Source organism: Pholcus phalangioides, unplaced genomic scaffold (genome assembly GCF_987345545.1).
Source record: "Pholcus phalangioides strain wild (caught in Gottingen) unplaced genomic scaffold, Ppha-v1.0 ptg000017l_1, whole genome shotgun sequence".
In the NCBI taxonomy this organism is placed as follows: domain Eukaryota; kingdom Metazoa; phylum Arthropoda; class Arachnida; order Araneae; family Pholcidae; genus Pholcus; species Pholcus phalangioides.
Window position 1 is genome coordinate 11920142 of NW_028301610.1, and position 17211 is coordinate 11937352.

A 17211-nucleotide genomic window follows, 5' to 3' on the forward strand; every position below is an offset into this window, starting at 1 on the left:
TACACCAAAAGCCATGCTGAGATTTTCAGTCTTTAAAATAGTATTAAAAATCCTCCTTCATGTCTGTACTGAGACATTTCTAAAGCATTATAATTTTCTGATGAATAGTTATGTCTCTAGACAGCTCAAAAAAGAGGAACTTCAATTATGTAAATCCTAAAACCTCAAACACATGAGAAAATATTAATTTCAAAATAATTTAAATATAACATACGCTTCATTTTCACCATACATAGAAGAGATTCAAACTGCACAAATAAAAAAATTCTGTGGTGTTTGGTCAGAACATGATCTAAAAAAAACGGCTTTTTGATCTAAATGCATATTTTGCTAATTATAACAAATTAAAAGTGAGATAAATGCACAAATACATGCATATGGCTAAACAACATGCCGATGTATGATATTTTCATTTTTATTTGTGTGCATGCTTTATTATTTATTTTTAAATGATGATGAAAATGCTTATATCTCAAAAATGTGATTTTGCAGTTATGTTCTGATCAAAAACATCACAGAATTGTTGCTTCAAAATGAACATAAATTCAATTTTTCAGGTTTTAACTACTCCCAACTGAAGGGAATTTTTTCCCCTTAAAAAAAAGCTTTGCTAAGTTCTATTATCAAAGATCATCACATAGAAATTGTTAAAAAACATTCTGAACTAATACAAAAAATAAATTACAAACTAATTTTTCATTATATGTTCACTTTGTTTTACATGAGATAACGAAAATTTGGACACAGTAACAATCAACAAATTGCAATTTGAGCTATTAATAAAATGCTATACTGTATATAAAATAAGTTGTGATAAATTTATTATTGGACCATAATTTTTTGAGTGTATGTCATGCCTATCACTTTTAGTACTATATAATGGAATGTATATTTTTCTCTCACAGAGATCAATGAAAATTCAGGAACATAAAAAAATTGTAAGGGAAAAAAATAGATTCATGAAAGATTTATTTCAGAGTGATGAGAGACATATTTACTGTCAAGGGAATTTCCTGTCTTTGTGGGGATTGAATGTTTTGCTCACAATTCTTTTATAATCACACTTTAAACAAAAAAAAAATATTTTTCTACGAAAACTTTCACACCCAAAAAATAAATTTCAGGTTCCAGATATAACTTGAGCATATCATGAGCTTTAGTATGCCAACATTTTCTCTTTGTCAAACTTTCTATTTTTCACTGAACATGTAGTTCAGTATTTTTATGAAACACTCATAATGACTATAGTTTTTGAGAATATCACTTAGCAAAAGCGAAACTTCTAGAAATAGGTAAAACTGCCAATATGAGTAAAAACCATATAAACAGAGTATTCCAATATATTTTTCATACTACTGACACTACAATTAGTATCAATGTTTCTGAAAACTCTTATAAAAAAAGTAAGTATATAAACTCGTCTGTTGAATCTTCACAACTTCAATAAAAAAAATTAGATGCCTCATTTGGCATAATGAATGTTTAGGATGATTAAATATCAATTACTGCATGTTTTTACAATGTACAGATAACTGGATACAATGCTGAGATGAATTTCATAAGGAAAGTCCTACGTGACTTGGTGGGGAACTGTCTCCTCACAATCCAGGCGAGTGCGCTAGACCCTTATGCAACAGAAGCATGATGTTGTCCTTTTATAAAGTATATACAAATGCTCAATGAGACTTTACAGCCTTCTAACTCAGCTAATAGCTCATGATGACAATAGCCCCCAAATGGCAATGTACAGAGAGAGATAATGATGCCATTCTTTTTTATTGACACAAAGTACAGATGACTAGATATGATGCAAAGATGAATTTTAGAAGAAAAATTATGCAGAAATAAAATATTCCAAGGAAAAAATTCTAAGGAAGGAAAATGTTGGTGCTTCTGTAATGTAGTGGTCTAGCATAGTAGCTCGAGTTGCAAGGGGATAATGGTTTGCTTCCTCAGAGGAATGTAGAATTTTCCTTCCAAAGTTCATCTCTGCCTCGTATCCAGTAACCTTTACTTTCTATCAATAGCCGAGAGCAACATCATCTCATTGGTGATGTTCACTGGGCAGTTTATTATATATATATATATATTTTTTTTGGTGACATGTGCTTTTAATGTACCGATTCGTTGGGGGGTCCGCGGGGGGGGGGGGTTCATGTGTGGTGTAGCAGTAGTAGGTAGGGGCTCGGGGATCCATGATGTTCTTAAGTCAGCCACCTCGTTGGGCAATTTGCCTGTTGTGGCGTTGTATTTGTATTTGTATTTTATATTGGGTATTTTGGTTACATTCGTCATCCATATTTTTTATGGGCAAATTTTTTCAGCCACCTCGTAGGGCAATTTGCCCGTTGTGGTGGATATGCATATTGAAAATGAAAAATACCTTATAAGGGAAATTTAATATGCTTTTTATCTAATTTTTCATAGCAGTAGAGGAGCGTTATTCACAACTAAATATATCAATAAAAATTTATTTGCACTTGAAAATTTCCATCAACAGTGATAATTTGATGGAAATTAAAGAAATATTATCGCTTTTCATCATATAATCTTGCTAGAAATACATAGTGGCCAACAGCTGCCAAGTGTGGAGACAACACAAGTCAATGTTTCTGACTCTAGAGACCAGAGCAGAATGCTCATGCAATATGTTGTGTTGTCTATGATTCATAAAAAGCTCACTAGCCAAAGTAATCATTCAACAAAAAGTAATCTAACTGAAAAATAAATAATTCAACTAATTTCTGATAACAGCCAAAAAAAAGACATATTTGACGTGACCAAAACTGGGAAAAATTACAACATTGAATATTTTTAATTTGTATGGAATGTTTATTTCAGTAATCTTTAATACTCATTTCAGAACTAGTAATTTGTTTCTAATTTTTATCAACTGCTTCATAATGATAAAAATCATCAGACTTTTTAATCAATCACCACACACATTGATTTATAACCAATTTCAAAAAAACAAATTGTAAAGTAATTGATACTATGAGAGAATATCACACCATGAGATTCAATAAACAAGTGCTCTATAAAAGCAGATGGCATATCAATTACTACTGAACTATACCATGAAACACTAAGACCAAATAATCAAATTAAAATTTAAAAAAATATATGTATAGGTTAGAATATCTCCTCATATAAGAAGGCGATTTTCATAAAATGCTTTCATAATCTCATTCCTTTATAATTCCTTTATAGATACAGCAGATCCTGCTTATAACATTTTTCAAAAAATCACCATGAGAAATGCTGTAAGCAGGAAAATGATTTAAACGGGAAATTTAAAGTAAAGGTAGAACAACAAAAACAAGTTGTACTATGTGCGGAAAAGTTCTAAAAGGGAAATGTTATAAATGGGATCCACTGCATGTTATTTTTATCCCTGAAGTCTAGGGTTTTTGTGAAAGATCCAGCAAGTAACTAGTCAGCCACTATGCAAAATGACTGGTGTCTGAAGTCTGGGCAATGTGAAGTAGCCAGCCACTTCATAAAGATGTTACACTTTGGACTTGAGAAAGTAATACGTATAACATTAACTCAATTAATCATTCGTATATGATTGCAGCAGTGAAAAACAGTTGCTGTGCAGCCACGTGGATTTTGTGATGTCTTAGCACCACAAAAGCCCAGGTTTGATCCCTGCCAACGACATGGTGGTCGGCTGAAGCTAGTATTCTATTCTGTGGTTGTTTTAGAACTTTTAGGCACAAGTGCGAGCTGGTTTCAACTTTAAAACTAGTCTCTGTACAAGAAGCAATCAGGCCAACAACATTTCAACACAGATTCAGAAGACAGATGGCAGCACTTGAACATATAATATACACAATCTTAGGTTCCACAAAGACACAATTTCAACATAGCCACCTCTTCCAAGGTGAAAAGGTAGTAAATTTTACTAACAAAAATTTTTGAAAAACAATATTGAATGTTTTCTGGAAAAATTAAACAAACCATACAACAAAGTAAGTACACACAAAAATAAAACAAAGAAAAATATATACTTTCAGCCCAAAAAAGGGGGAAAAAAGCTTGTGTAAACTATAACTTGAATGGCACCTTGTGAAATTTAAGCTCCGATTTGACCACACAGCACCAACACAATCTTTTATATAAGAAATACAGAAAGCATTTATGATGGAAAGTGACAAAACAATATCATAGGAATACTTGTCAATGCATTATTTAGCAGCCTAATGAGTAAACTTTCACTTACTGTCACATTTATATGGAAACGTTTACACAACATGTATAAAATTTATAACTTAGCATTTTAACATACTATAAATCTCTACTTTTTACATTAAAGGGGGAAAAAACAGCATAAAAGATTTGAAACCTAACTAGTCACAGCACGTCTTGAATGTTGTTGCATAAATACTTTCACATAAAAGCCAAAAAAGTAAATTAAAGAATAACATTATATCGGCTGAATATCATATATCCAATATATTTATCTGAGTTTCAAAGCAGTTGAAAAGTTGCATATATAACTTGACATAGGGTATCTTCCTTATTAAGAACTGAAACAATAAATTTTGACTTGCTCAGCTTTGATACTGGAATCAAAGCAATGCTAATCACACAAACTAAATATATCTTGAAAGACTAAAAAACAGTATTTAAAAAAGTCGGAACTAGAATGCTCTCTATAAAACAATCATATTTAGAGTCTGCTACCCGGCAGACTACCACTGCTTTTCTTACCTGGCAAACTACAGTACCATCACATCTTTCAAAGATGCGTGTTATGCAAGTATTTTGCCGATATTTTTGATGTCAGCAAAAGGCTAAAATGTTACTTATTCAATTTCATTCAAGAGTGAGAGATTACCAATTTGAATGCAATTAGCATAACAATAGTTGACTTCTATTTGTGTTTTATAAAATCTACTTAAATTTTAAGAATTGCAATTAAGAAATAATAAATTAATTAAACCTTTGTTGAACAATTAGAATTTTTTCATATTTCAATTCATTTTATTTTTTGAAACATTATTGCAACCTTTTTTATCATTTGATCATTTTTGTTGCACCATTGTTATTTTCTGCACACGAGGGCTAATTAGACTGGGATCTACAATTTATTGCTGATTCCAAATGGCAGGCTTGTTTTTTATACTCATCGAGAGGTTGGTGCGCTAACCCCTCGATGGGGGACTCACTGCGGTAGCAATTCTTTGCTGTGGTCACGTCACAGTTTTTTGCTGTACCCCCCATGTCAGGAAAGTTTTCTGACAAGGACGAACAGGGTATCGAACTCGCGACACCTCTAAACATCCTTTGGTACTTTAGGCGAGTATCTTATCGACCGAGCTACCGCGCCCAACCTTTCTACAACTCAAATCAATATTTGTTTTCTGATTTACTAAACGCAAGTTTTCTGATTTACACAAATTTAAACATCAATTTTTTCATAACATATTTTACAAGAAAATTTAATAATTATTATATTTAAAAAAACTAATATACACTCAAAACTCAATTTCAATTTTTTTTATATCTCAAGGTAATTTAAATCCCCGTTTGATATCAAAGTTTGACTATAATAAACATGAACATCTAATCTTCTGAGAAAAACTGCTTAAAAGTAATGGTAGTATGAAAACAACTAAGATTTAAAAAAAAAAATCATGTGAGTGTGAAAAATATCAAGATAACTAACAATATTCAAATGAGAATGATATGAAGTTCATTTCTTTTTTTCACTAAGCTTTTTCTCCCTTTTGACGTACTATCATATTTTCTATAAACACATACCATCATTGCAAAGTTTTATAACTACATAGTGCTGTACATTAAATGATCATTCAAATGTAAAAATACTTTGCATAACAGATACATAGACTAAAAATTATTTCATAGCACTAATTATGGGCAACTTTGGCATATATAATGCATATAATGATCACAGCTAAAGCAGTAGATAAAAATTCTAATATTATATAGCAACTGGTATTATCAAAAAGAAAACATTATGACTCTAGCTTAATTTAATGGTCTCTCCAAATTTTAAAACTATTTTGAAAAATAATTACTTAAATAATAATTGATGGTTACACTTATAAGAATAACATATTAAAATTAGACAGATATAGTTTTGGTTGATTTTTTAATGCAAAATAAAAGTAATGTTGGAAAAAAGTATTTAATATTCAAACAAAACACTGTACAAAAAAATTTTGGTTGGTGGGTACATGCATAAAAAGAATGTTATAGTACTTGTCGATTGTTGTTAAGCCATTTAAGAGGATTTTGTAGTGAAAATTTTCAGAATATATGTGGCTAAATGAAAATAAATTAATAATGTTATATAAGGCATCAAACCATGTTAAAAGATCATTTTCTTTTCACACAAATAAAAGATACAGATTGCCAAATAGCTTGCAAAGAATGATTTTAAATTTAATAGATTTAAGGTCTGAATCAGCCAGAATGGTTATTGTTCAAGATGACCAATATGCATGTAAGTTACACAAAGCACATACATAATCAAAATATTCAAAAAAATTAAGAAATTCACTTTGCAACAAGTAAACATTGAATGATTAAAATCATCTTGGATTAGCATATGTACAGAACCGCAAAAAATTAGCCGAAAGACAAAAAAAAAACATGAGAAATATTTTGGCCTGGATTAACCTTTTCAGTTAAATACTTATGCTCTTTTGGGCTATTTCTAAATGTGCTATCACATCCTAGACATTTTCGTAATTAAATGTTTATTTGTTGCAGAGTGTATTTCCTCTTTTATTTAAATATTTTGATGACGTGCATGACCTGTTTAACTCGCATGGATATTGGTCACCAGGAATGTGAACTAATCTGACATATTCTGGCCTTGGATACAATGAATTTGATGTCATTTTTTGCAAACTATTCCTCAATCTGCTATTTCCATTTGTGTTTTTCTATCTTTTAACATGGTTCGATGCTCTGTTTATATAACACTATTCTTAATTTCTTTGTTTAACCGCATTTTAAAACTTTACACTACAGAAACTATTTAAATGACATATCAACAACCATCTAGTACCAGAGCATTCCGCTCTTATCCATATTATTACTAAATAAAAATTTTTGGACCAAAATTATTTTCCAAGTAAATATTACTCATTATTTAATAATTTTTTTCGAATGTAACACTTTTGTTCAGCATAATTATTTTAAAATCAACTGAAGCTATATCTGTCTAATTTTAACATATTTTTATGCGAGTCTAACAGCTTCTTATTTCATTAATTTTATTTCATTGAAATCAATAAATGTTTATGTTTCTTTTCATCAATCTGATGGCAGCAAGCCATTATTGATTTTTTTTTTCCAGGTGTTGTATTTTTGATTGATATATTCAAGTTACCATTTTTTTAATATACCTTAACAAAACACTTACACAGTTGAAAAAAGGTTGATTATCTGAGGAAATAAAAAATAAAGCTTTCTTTCAAAACTGTGATCTCATTTCTACCTCTATTTTAGCTAATTTTACATAAACATAAAGGACAATTAAAAAAAACACCATGCTTAAAGAGTAAAAAATAAAAACTTGATGTTACTCACATTTGAATCTAGAAAACGAGGATAAAAAGAGGCTGGTATGTCAGAGGCACATGTACGATTTAGCCACTTCTCCCATTCCAGTCTAATTTTCTTGATTTTTCCATTTCCCTGATTCCACCCATTTACTTGATTTGCCGCCCTAGGCTGTAGCCTGCTTAGTTCCCTTGCCCCCTTCCCATAAATGCACCTCTGAAGTCAATCACTTAATCATCAGACCAACAAATGATGAAGCTCAAAATTTTTATCTCATAGGGCATAACTGTTAAGGTTTTAATGTCATCAAGGGATAATAAAAAGTCATTCATAATAAAATGCCTTAGGTTTATGATAACCTATGTTTGAATAGACCTATGCTAAGTATTTTTGACTCAAAAAAAATATTGTTTTATAATTTTATTCACTGACTCAGCTTTCGTGATGCACTACAAGTTCAACCAACTTTCTCTAAATAAATATCTGCAATGATTCAATATTAATTACTTCTGAGGAAAGGAAATTCAATTTATGATAAACCAAAATTGTCCATGAATTAGAGTATTTGTGCTCAACACTGTAAAAATATAATCTTTCAAGCATTATACCATTTACAAGAGATTCTAACCTACATATAGACAGTGTTAAATTACAGCAATGAAGATATCAATATATAACGATGAGAAACAAATTTGGACATATCAACAAACCTATGTTCTTTGATGATGATGACTGAAAACAGAAAAATTTGATTTCAAACTAATTGCTCTGTACATTTAAGAGAAAATGCTGTTGACTCCACGGATGGCTTGCATAGTTTGGTTATACCATGAATTTTATGGACAACACAATTTCATAAATACAAAGAAATATACACATAAATCACAGTAACAATTTCTCCACACCATTTGCACTTATGTGACACTCTTTTGACTAGGTTCATTTAATCACGACGACTTCTTTTTGCACTACGCGTCACACATGATATATATTCAGACTCACTGGTATTTCGTCCCCGTTTCATAACCTGTACTTGAGACTGTGCTGTCAACAACAACTGGAGGGCTGAAGTATTTAATTTTTCAGATAGCAATAGCTCTTTCAGACCTTGCATTTTTTGGCTGTGTAAAGTTATGCATACAGGATCCTGTTTTTCATCTACCTGAAATGCCAGGAAAAAAAAGAACTAGTTTTAAATACTGTGTGAAATGGATTTAAATTATATATTCTACATGATTGCATAACCAAATTAGCATGTAATAAAGGGAATAAGACTTTTATTAAGTACTTGCATTTTTTGTAAAATTCTTTTCATTCTCTATGCAAAATTTACTGTAAAAATACAAATTCAAAAGCCACAACAGGCAAAGTACCCAGCAAGAATGCTGGGAAAAAAATACCCATAACATACATGGATATCAATTATTTCTATAGATTGATTATTATGTTTATTTTAAAACGTTAAATTGGTTTTCTTCAATGAATCATTTTACATAAATCATTTTTAATGATCTCACGAAAGAGGACAAACAATACAGGGGATCAATGACATTCTTCAAGCATTATTTTAAGAGACTTAAATGAATTTTTTCTTTTCCACATCAAAGTCAACCTTGTGATGCTTAATATAATTTCAACAAAAGTAATGAGAAAACTGTTTGTGGAAAATGAGCAATTACTCTTTCATGTTATTCTGTGTATTATATAGTGTTATTTATATTTTATATATCATGGTGCAACAGATGTGTGCATGTCCTTGCACTATCAAAAGTGAAAATCAAATGCAATCAAAAATTTCATAACATTTTATCTACATTTTCCAGAATATTTAATATGAATGTATTTCAATAACTAAAAAAAAGATTAGCATCTTCAATGAAATCCTTTGAAAGTGGCCATTTTGTAACAAATTGAAAAAAAAATTATTTCATCAACATTTGTTTGAAAATAAGCAGCAGAGTTTGTTTTTTATCTCAACATGCACCATTATTTTGTGCATAGAAATTGAACATCACAATATGTTGATTGTTTTCTAATCAATAAAATAAATTCTGGAAAAAACTTGCTTTGAAATCAATATTTTCACACACAAAACAAAATTCATATAGACAATAAACATACACAAATTAGACAAACACAGACTTTTATGACTGGAGCCATTCCACTACTTCAAGGATTCTTTTGGGTTGCTAAGCAATGGTCTACAAAGCTCAAACTAGTCTAGCTTCTTGTACACCTTGGACTTTGGTCGATACAGGAATGGGCCAGAGTGTAGACATTAGCCATAACCATATTTAGCATTATTTATATTTTAGAATAAAATGCAATTAAGCAAATATTTTTTTTTAAGCAAAATACAGTCAAATTTGGTTGCAACAACATTCAAGAGACCACAAAATCACATCACTTCAACCCAGTGATGTAACTGATGCACTATGGGGCTTCAAATATTCTACATTTTGGAAAAGGAAGCAAAGATTTAATTCACAAACCCCATGATATACTATAAATCATTGAAGATTCAAGTTCAACAACCTGGGTTCCAGTGATTTGGAAAAGGTAATGCCACTCTATTCTGAGTGCCACCACTAACAACCAAGGTGTTATTAAAAGAAAGGTTGAAGATTTTGAGATACTTTTGAAATATATAACCAAATATGAAGCATTTATTTTACCCTAATATAAATAATGCAGAAATAAGCAGGGCTTGCACTATCCTCAGGCGAGGTCTTCATATATAAAAATGTATAAAACACTTTGAAATCTGGATAGATGTTTCATTCCTTAAGCCCATTTAAACAAAAAAATTAAGAAATAATGAATGCATGGATTGAACAGAGTTAAGGATCCTGATGCCTTGCGAGATACTAGTAGCTAGCTATAGATACAACAAAGCGGGGAAATACACAATAGGGATCTATGACATCTAGAAACTCTGCCAATGTCCCTGGGTACAATTAATAGGAGCAAAACGATCAAGGCAAGGCATGATTAATTATGCAAAGAATCCTGCTTTTACTGCCATAGTTGTCGATAGAAAAAGGCAGAAATAAATTTAATGAATGTGTTGAGCTCAAATCATAATTTTTAATCCCTGCATTTAAGAACACAATGGGTGCTGTTATTAGAGAATGAGATAGATAATCAGTCAGAGAGATCATATGATCTGAGGTCCATTTAGGACCCCAGAGAATCAAGACACCTCATCAAGTTCTGTTAATAAATGCAAATAACATATAATAATTGACAAAACATATCTCTGTACATTTTATCTGACACAGGTGAACTTGGTTAATTAAAATTTTTGAGAAATTTAAATTTCAGAAATTTTCTTTGAATTTCCTATTCAATTTAATGTTAAAATTACCTGTTTAATTCAATATTTTTCCTAATGCTTTGGATAATTCAAAGTTTGATTCCGATATGTCATTTGCAAAATGTCTATTTATTAAGAATTTCCGGCTAAATTTGTCATTTATTTATTACATGGTTTACTGATCTCTTCCAGAATACAACATTTAAAAATTACAATCAACGAAATTCAAAGTTTTTTTGTTGTGGCTTTATGCAATAAGTAAGAAGCAATATTTTCTTTACCAGTTCCACTCACTACTTTTTATCTTTCCATGGACAGCTGAAGTTTGGCCGGTTCTTGAATAACTTCATAGGAGCCAGAACTGGAGGGCTGAGGCTGTTTGAGTCCCTCCAAAATAAATTTTACAAGGCAGCTGAGCCTTCCAATAATTAATGAATATACTATGGGACATACCACTCTCCCTCCCTCTTGCATGAGGAGTCCTGTATATATGGGAGAATTGGCAACTTTCAGCACGCCACTCAATACTTTCTTCATGTCAGCGTCTTTAGATGACTTCATTAACACCTGCCAAGGTCAGATGCAAATGTCATTACTCAGGAAATACGAAAGTTTGTGTGAGTGGCAATCTCTGCACACATGGAATGTTTAAAAGTTGGAGCGCTGAAATCCCAATTTGTCTCATAAAATGTGTTGAAGATTCATGTCTCTAATGTTATTGTTTGCTTAGTTTAGAATATTCATGTGCATTAGCAACATTTTTGCCATGTACAACCACAGCTCATTCGTAAGCTTGTTCAACTATAGGAGAAAAAACTGCAGTTGACTTACAGATGCAGATATTGGTGAAGTAACAGAAGTCCCTACTCATCAACACTTGCAGAAGCTACGGACAAGTTACAAAAAATAATGCTGTTGAAGCTCAAAAATCACATTTTGCATACTCTAAATAAACTTGAAGATTTTGTGTAATGTTTGAGAGCATCCAAAAAGAAAATTAAAATTACAAATGAAATGGTTTTCATGATTGTTTATATTTTATACGGCAATAAATGGTAAATGGTAACATTCAATACATTTTTATAATTATTGAGTGTTTTTGATTTTTTGTGAAAGCATAGTTATCCTATATTGATGAACCGAATGATTCAAATTTTGGATAATTTGAACCTTTTTGCTGTCAACTTGAGCTTTGAATTAACCAAGTTTGACTGTCTATAAGCCCTTCCATAAAATAAAAGTAGAATGAACTATAGTAAACACTAGCTTGGCATCTAAATTGAGAGAAACTATTAGTTCATCATTCACAATTTAGACAAAAGTATATATAGATACATTCCTCACCTCTAATAAACTGTTAGGAGCCTCTGATTTTTGTAGTGAACCTGAAGCTGTTACTGAACAGGGGTTTCCATTAGACTTTGAATGAATTGCACGCTGATCAACCTCATAGGAAGAACTCAGTGTTGAAGAAAATGGTTCACCAGATCCAAGTAAATACTCAGGGTTCAGAATGTTGTCACTACAAGCTGCGGCTAGGGCTATAATGTTTGGGTGTGGTTTTTCATTAGGATCAATCTGATTTTCCAAAGTTCTCAAAAAGTCACTCTCCTGTCTTACTTCTACTTTATTATTTGAATCTTCCACATTTGAGGATTTAGTCACAGTTACTTCTGCTGAGGATGAAATTTCACTGCCTTTTGATTTTGTTTTCGATTTTCTTGAAGATCCATTCATGGATTGCTCTGACTTATTATTCCTAACTTTTGGTATGCTTTCATTACCACTATCTGGTTCCTTTTTTTTCCCTTCATGGTTGTCTGCAGATTCATCAACTGGAATAAGAATTTTTGCTTTTGATCGTACCATGTAAGAAAATTTTGAGATTGTCGAAACAAGATGTCTAGCCCATCCTATATGAAGAACTGGAGTAGATGAACCTTCTTCCCATTGACATATTCCATCAATGAATTTCAAGATCTGAATAAAGCAATATGTGTCTTGAAGAAGAGGTTCATTTGTATTGCCAGAGGGCTCAATGCCATTCACACCAACAACTTTGAGAATGTGAGGAATCAATTCACTGGCTATCTCTAAAAGTTCTTTATAGATTTCTTCATCTTCTCTTCCATAATTATAGCTTTAAAAAACATTAAAGTGATATGTATGTATATACACACAATTTGACTAGGTAATTATATGAAATCAGAATATTATCATATGCAATGGAAAAATAAAACAAAAAAGAATTAAACAAATGATATCACAAATAAATTACTCCATTAAACAGGAGTCTCCCCCCCCCCCAAAGGAAATAGAATAGTAATAATTATTTATTTATCAAAGAAAACCTTGATACTATACAGACAACCTCTAAAAAAGTTTTGAGAAAAAAGGAATAAAGGATCTCTTCCGTGTAGACAATACTATTATGGGAATTTTTATCAAAAGAACGTTTTCAGTCAGCTGAGACCTTATTAGAGAAAGATGCAAAAAATTCTGCTTTTGCTATACCATATTCCCCTGCATTAGCTAGCATGCTGGGAAACACAAAGGTAGACCACTATGCCAGGAAAACCAGTATTTTCCAGTATGCTGGGAAATTTAAGATAGATTCCACGTAATTTTAAAATATTTGCACTCTAAGAATAGAGTGAATTGGCTAATTTGAATCTTGCCAGTTCTCTGCGTTTTATGATTCTTTCTTGTTTTACAAAATATGATTAGATTTTTTTTTTCTCATCTCAATATATGAAAGAAAGACTTTTCTGGATATGTCATGGTGAACTCCGAAAAGAAATTCTACTGGTCTCTGCTGGGAATCAAGCCCAGGTCTTCTTGCAAACCAGGCAAACAGATTACAGATAGAGTACTTGTATCCAGAAAAACGTCTTTCCTTCATATGTTTAGAAAGTTCAAGTTTTATGTTTGCTTTTGCTACCACAAATCTTGATTTATTGGAAATATTGGATACTAAGCAAGCTCATTCACATAAGTTAGAACTATTAAATTATAAATTAGATGAGTTAAATGGAACACATAGATTGTGAAGTATTTTTATATTCCTTGATCATGTATTTAAGATTGAAATAAGCAAAGCAAAAAAAAAAAACAAAAAAAACTAAGGAATTGTAAAGGAAAAACAATGCTGTTAATACAAAAGCACCTGATGTAAAACTGCAACAATGATGAAATTTTTTTATTGGACTACCATTTGTTTGTACTGTATCCTTTCTTTCACCTTCGAAGCATATTCTGCCCCTCTACATGATGTTTGCGATAATACTTTCTCATTTGAAATTGTGTTCTCATGCTATTCCCTATCTATAGATGTGAAATAAATATTCAAAAAATTTTATCTCAAACACAGAAATTACTAAGTTTAGTAAATATTCCAAAGCGACTGTATATCTACAGATAAGGGATAAAAGTTTCAAGCAGCTGCTCTAACATGCCATACAGTTCAAAATGATGCCTACACACTCAAATTCAGTGTATAAGAACTGTGTATATTTACTCATGGCATTTTTAATGGAAGAATATTTTAAATTTTCATTGAAGAATAGTATGTGCATTTAACACTTTGGACAAAAATCTACTGCTTGAGAAAAATTCCACCTTTATTTTTTACTCTCATTAAGTAGATTTTTTAAAGACAAATAACTTAAAACAGTAAATGAGGAATAAAAAGCTAGTTGCTCAATTCCTAAATCTTAAGGACAGTTGCAGTAGACAAATTTTCAAGAAGTCATTAAGAAAAAAATTCAGCTTTCATGAAAACTTAAAAATATTATGGCAATCAGTTGTAGATGATGAGAGTAGTTTAATAAGAGTTAAACAATAGACTTTAACACATTCATTAGAGTTTAAATGATATAAACACTGTGTTGAAGATAAAAAAAAATCTATCAAGAATGATTCTTAGGCCAGCATTACACTATAACATAATTTATTTGTCCCCAGTCAATTACGAAAACACTATACAAATTAGAGTTTACAATTAAATAACATATTTTACAATTTTTGAAAGAAAATGCAAAGAAAGAATTTTTTTTATCTATTATTATAAAAGTTTTAGAGAAAAGTTCTTTTATATAACTAGAAAATACAACCAATAAGCGTACTGGTTGCATTCAAGGAAATATAACTGATACGCTTATTAGTTGCATTTTTCAAGTTTTATAAAAGAACTTTAAGAAAACTTTTATGGTGTAATGCCGGCCTTATGAAGATTTCATATATTGTTGAAACCCGTTATAGCGAAAATATAGTTTTAACGAACACTTTTCTAATCCCCAGATAAGTTTTCACAGGAACAATACTTTCCTGGAAAACTTAACTGGAATTCCTTTATAACAAGATTTCGTTATAAATGAAGTGATGTCTCTGGTATCTTGGAGTTTGTCATAATGGGATTAGACTGTAGTACACTGGTTATCCAAAGTTTACATGGATTTCTAAAAAAAGTGGAAAGACTGTGAATGCAGAGTGCTGCTTTTTTACAAAGTTTGTACAGAAATATGCAGGTTTTGTCCGGTGAAGGTGTCATTCTGCAGTACAAAAATACAAAGACTCCATAAAGTCACTAAAACTGAATCTGTTATTGACTTCATTAGGAAGTTGTTGCATATTTGTTTGTTTGTAACCTTAGGTAGTGCCACTAAAATATTTGTACTTCTGTATATATGCAACTGCGATGCAGGGCTTTTCATTATGTCTTTCATTGTGATGCTTATTTGTGTTTGCGCAAGTATGTTCCACTTCACAGTTGTTTGTTATCTTATGTATTAATTAGTTTACATCAGTGTTTCCCAAAGTGGGCAAGATTGCCAGATCTATTGCTAGATGTTTTAAATGCCCCCAAAGCCAAAAATCGCATGGATTAAGGTCCAGGGATCAGGGGAAACCATAGATTAGGGAAGTGCCAGCTGATGACACGTTCTTCTGTATAAAATGTGTTTTAAAAACATACTTAACACACTGCAATGTGTGGAGGAGCTCCATCTTGCATAAAGATTGTGTCTGCAAGGCAGTGACATGCTTGCAGAGCTGGAACAATTTTTTTCTGTAACAGCAATGCATATCGCTTCCCGGTGTGATCGAACATGTCACTGGACCTGTAGGACCAAGAATAAATGATGCAGTAAATCCACAGCATACCGTCACTTTTGTTGAATGCAACGGAACCTCTAAGATAGGGTGCAGATTTTCTGGTTCCCAAATTCAGCAGTTGTGAGTACTGACTGCAACATCCAAGTGAAAATGAGCTTCGTCGGTCTACAAGATATTCCAAAGCCATTCTGAATCGACCACAACGTGAGCTAGAAACTGCAGTGAGAACCGGAGTCATGCATCATAATCATGTGGAAGCAACCACTGCATAACTGAAAGTTTGTATGGATAATATCGGAGGATATTCCACATGATCTTACAGACAATTGAACTTGGCCTATCCAACGCCTGACACTAAGTGCAGGGTTCGCAGTAAAATCTGCTCAACCATTTCCGACTTTCCCTGACCATGACTCAAAATTTTCCCTGACCAAAAAAACATACACAGGGTTCCCACTCAAAAAATTAGAAAAAGTAAAACAAGGGGGGGGGGTATCCCCCTAAACAACATAATCATAGCATAATATTTAAAAAAGTTCAGAAATTCATTTTTTCAAATTTGTAAAAAAATTCAAAAATAATTTTTTTCACGCCACTATTTCAATATCCTATAACAGCAGTTCTCAACGTTCTTTGACTCGCAGACCCCTTTTAAGTAAACAAATTCTATGGCGGAGCCCCGTAGGACAATTTTCAAATTATTCAAAGTTAGATAATTTTTACTATTTAAAAATATATTTAATTTTACTATCTTTTTATATTTTTCTCAAGTGGCCGCGGAGCCCCTGGAGAGTGCACAAGGAGCCCCAAGGTGTCCGTGGAGCACCGCTGTCCTATAAGATTGACTCAAGGTAAAGCAAAATGACAGAAATTACTTGGTAACAAAAACAATTTTTGGACAAAACAGTGTACATGCAAGCACAGATAATTCTATCCTGTCTTTCCTCACAATATATGTTACATTATTATTTTTTGAGGAGTCTTCCAGAGTCCAGTGTGTAAACTCTCTTCCTCAGTGCACGAAAGCATGCAAGTTTTTTTAAGAATGACGCTCCTTCGAGACCACTTTCAAAATCACAGTGCAAAATGTATAAGTTGCAAGGTCCAATGTAAATAAGTCCAGGTGAACTGGATGGTTTTACTGCGCTGTCCATCTTTTTCAAAGGGATTTGTTTACATTTTACTGTTCAATGCCAGTGCCATAATTTTCGATAAATAAAGCACACTTTTATTTCTAGCTT

At 31.8% G+C, this 17211-nt stretch overlaps 1 protein-coding gene across 2 annotated transcripts in view; it reads right to left on the bottom strand.

Annotated features, from left to right (window-relative positions):
• Positions 1 to 5546: 5546 nt before the first annotated feature.
• The window catches only part of Mnn1 (menin 1), a 35360-nt gene continuing 23695 nt past the window's right edge, over positions 5547 to 17211 (bottom strand). For both annotated transcript variants that reach the window (XM_089246625.1, XM_089246624.1), the window contains exons 5-6: positions 12203 to 12998; positions 5547 to 8704 (exon numbers count right to left, since the gene is read on the bottom strand). In XM_089246625.1, the coding sequence (XP_089102751.1) occupies positions 8486 to 8704; positions 12203 to 12998 (1015 nt within the window). In that variant the 3' untranslated portion in view covers positions 5547 to 8485. The remainder of the gene's footprint in view (positions 8705 to 12202; positions 12999 to 17211) is intronic.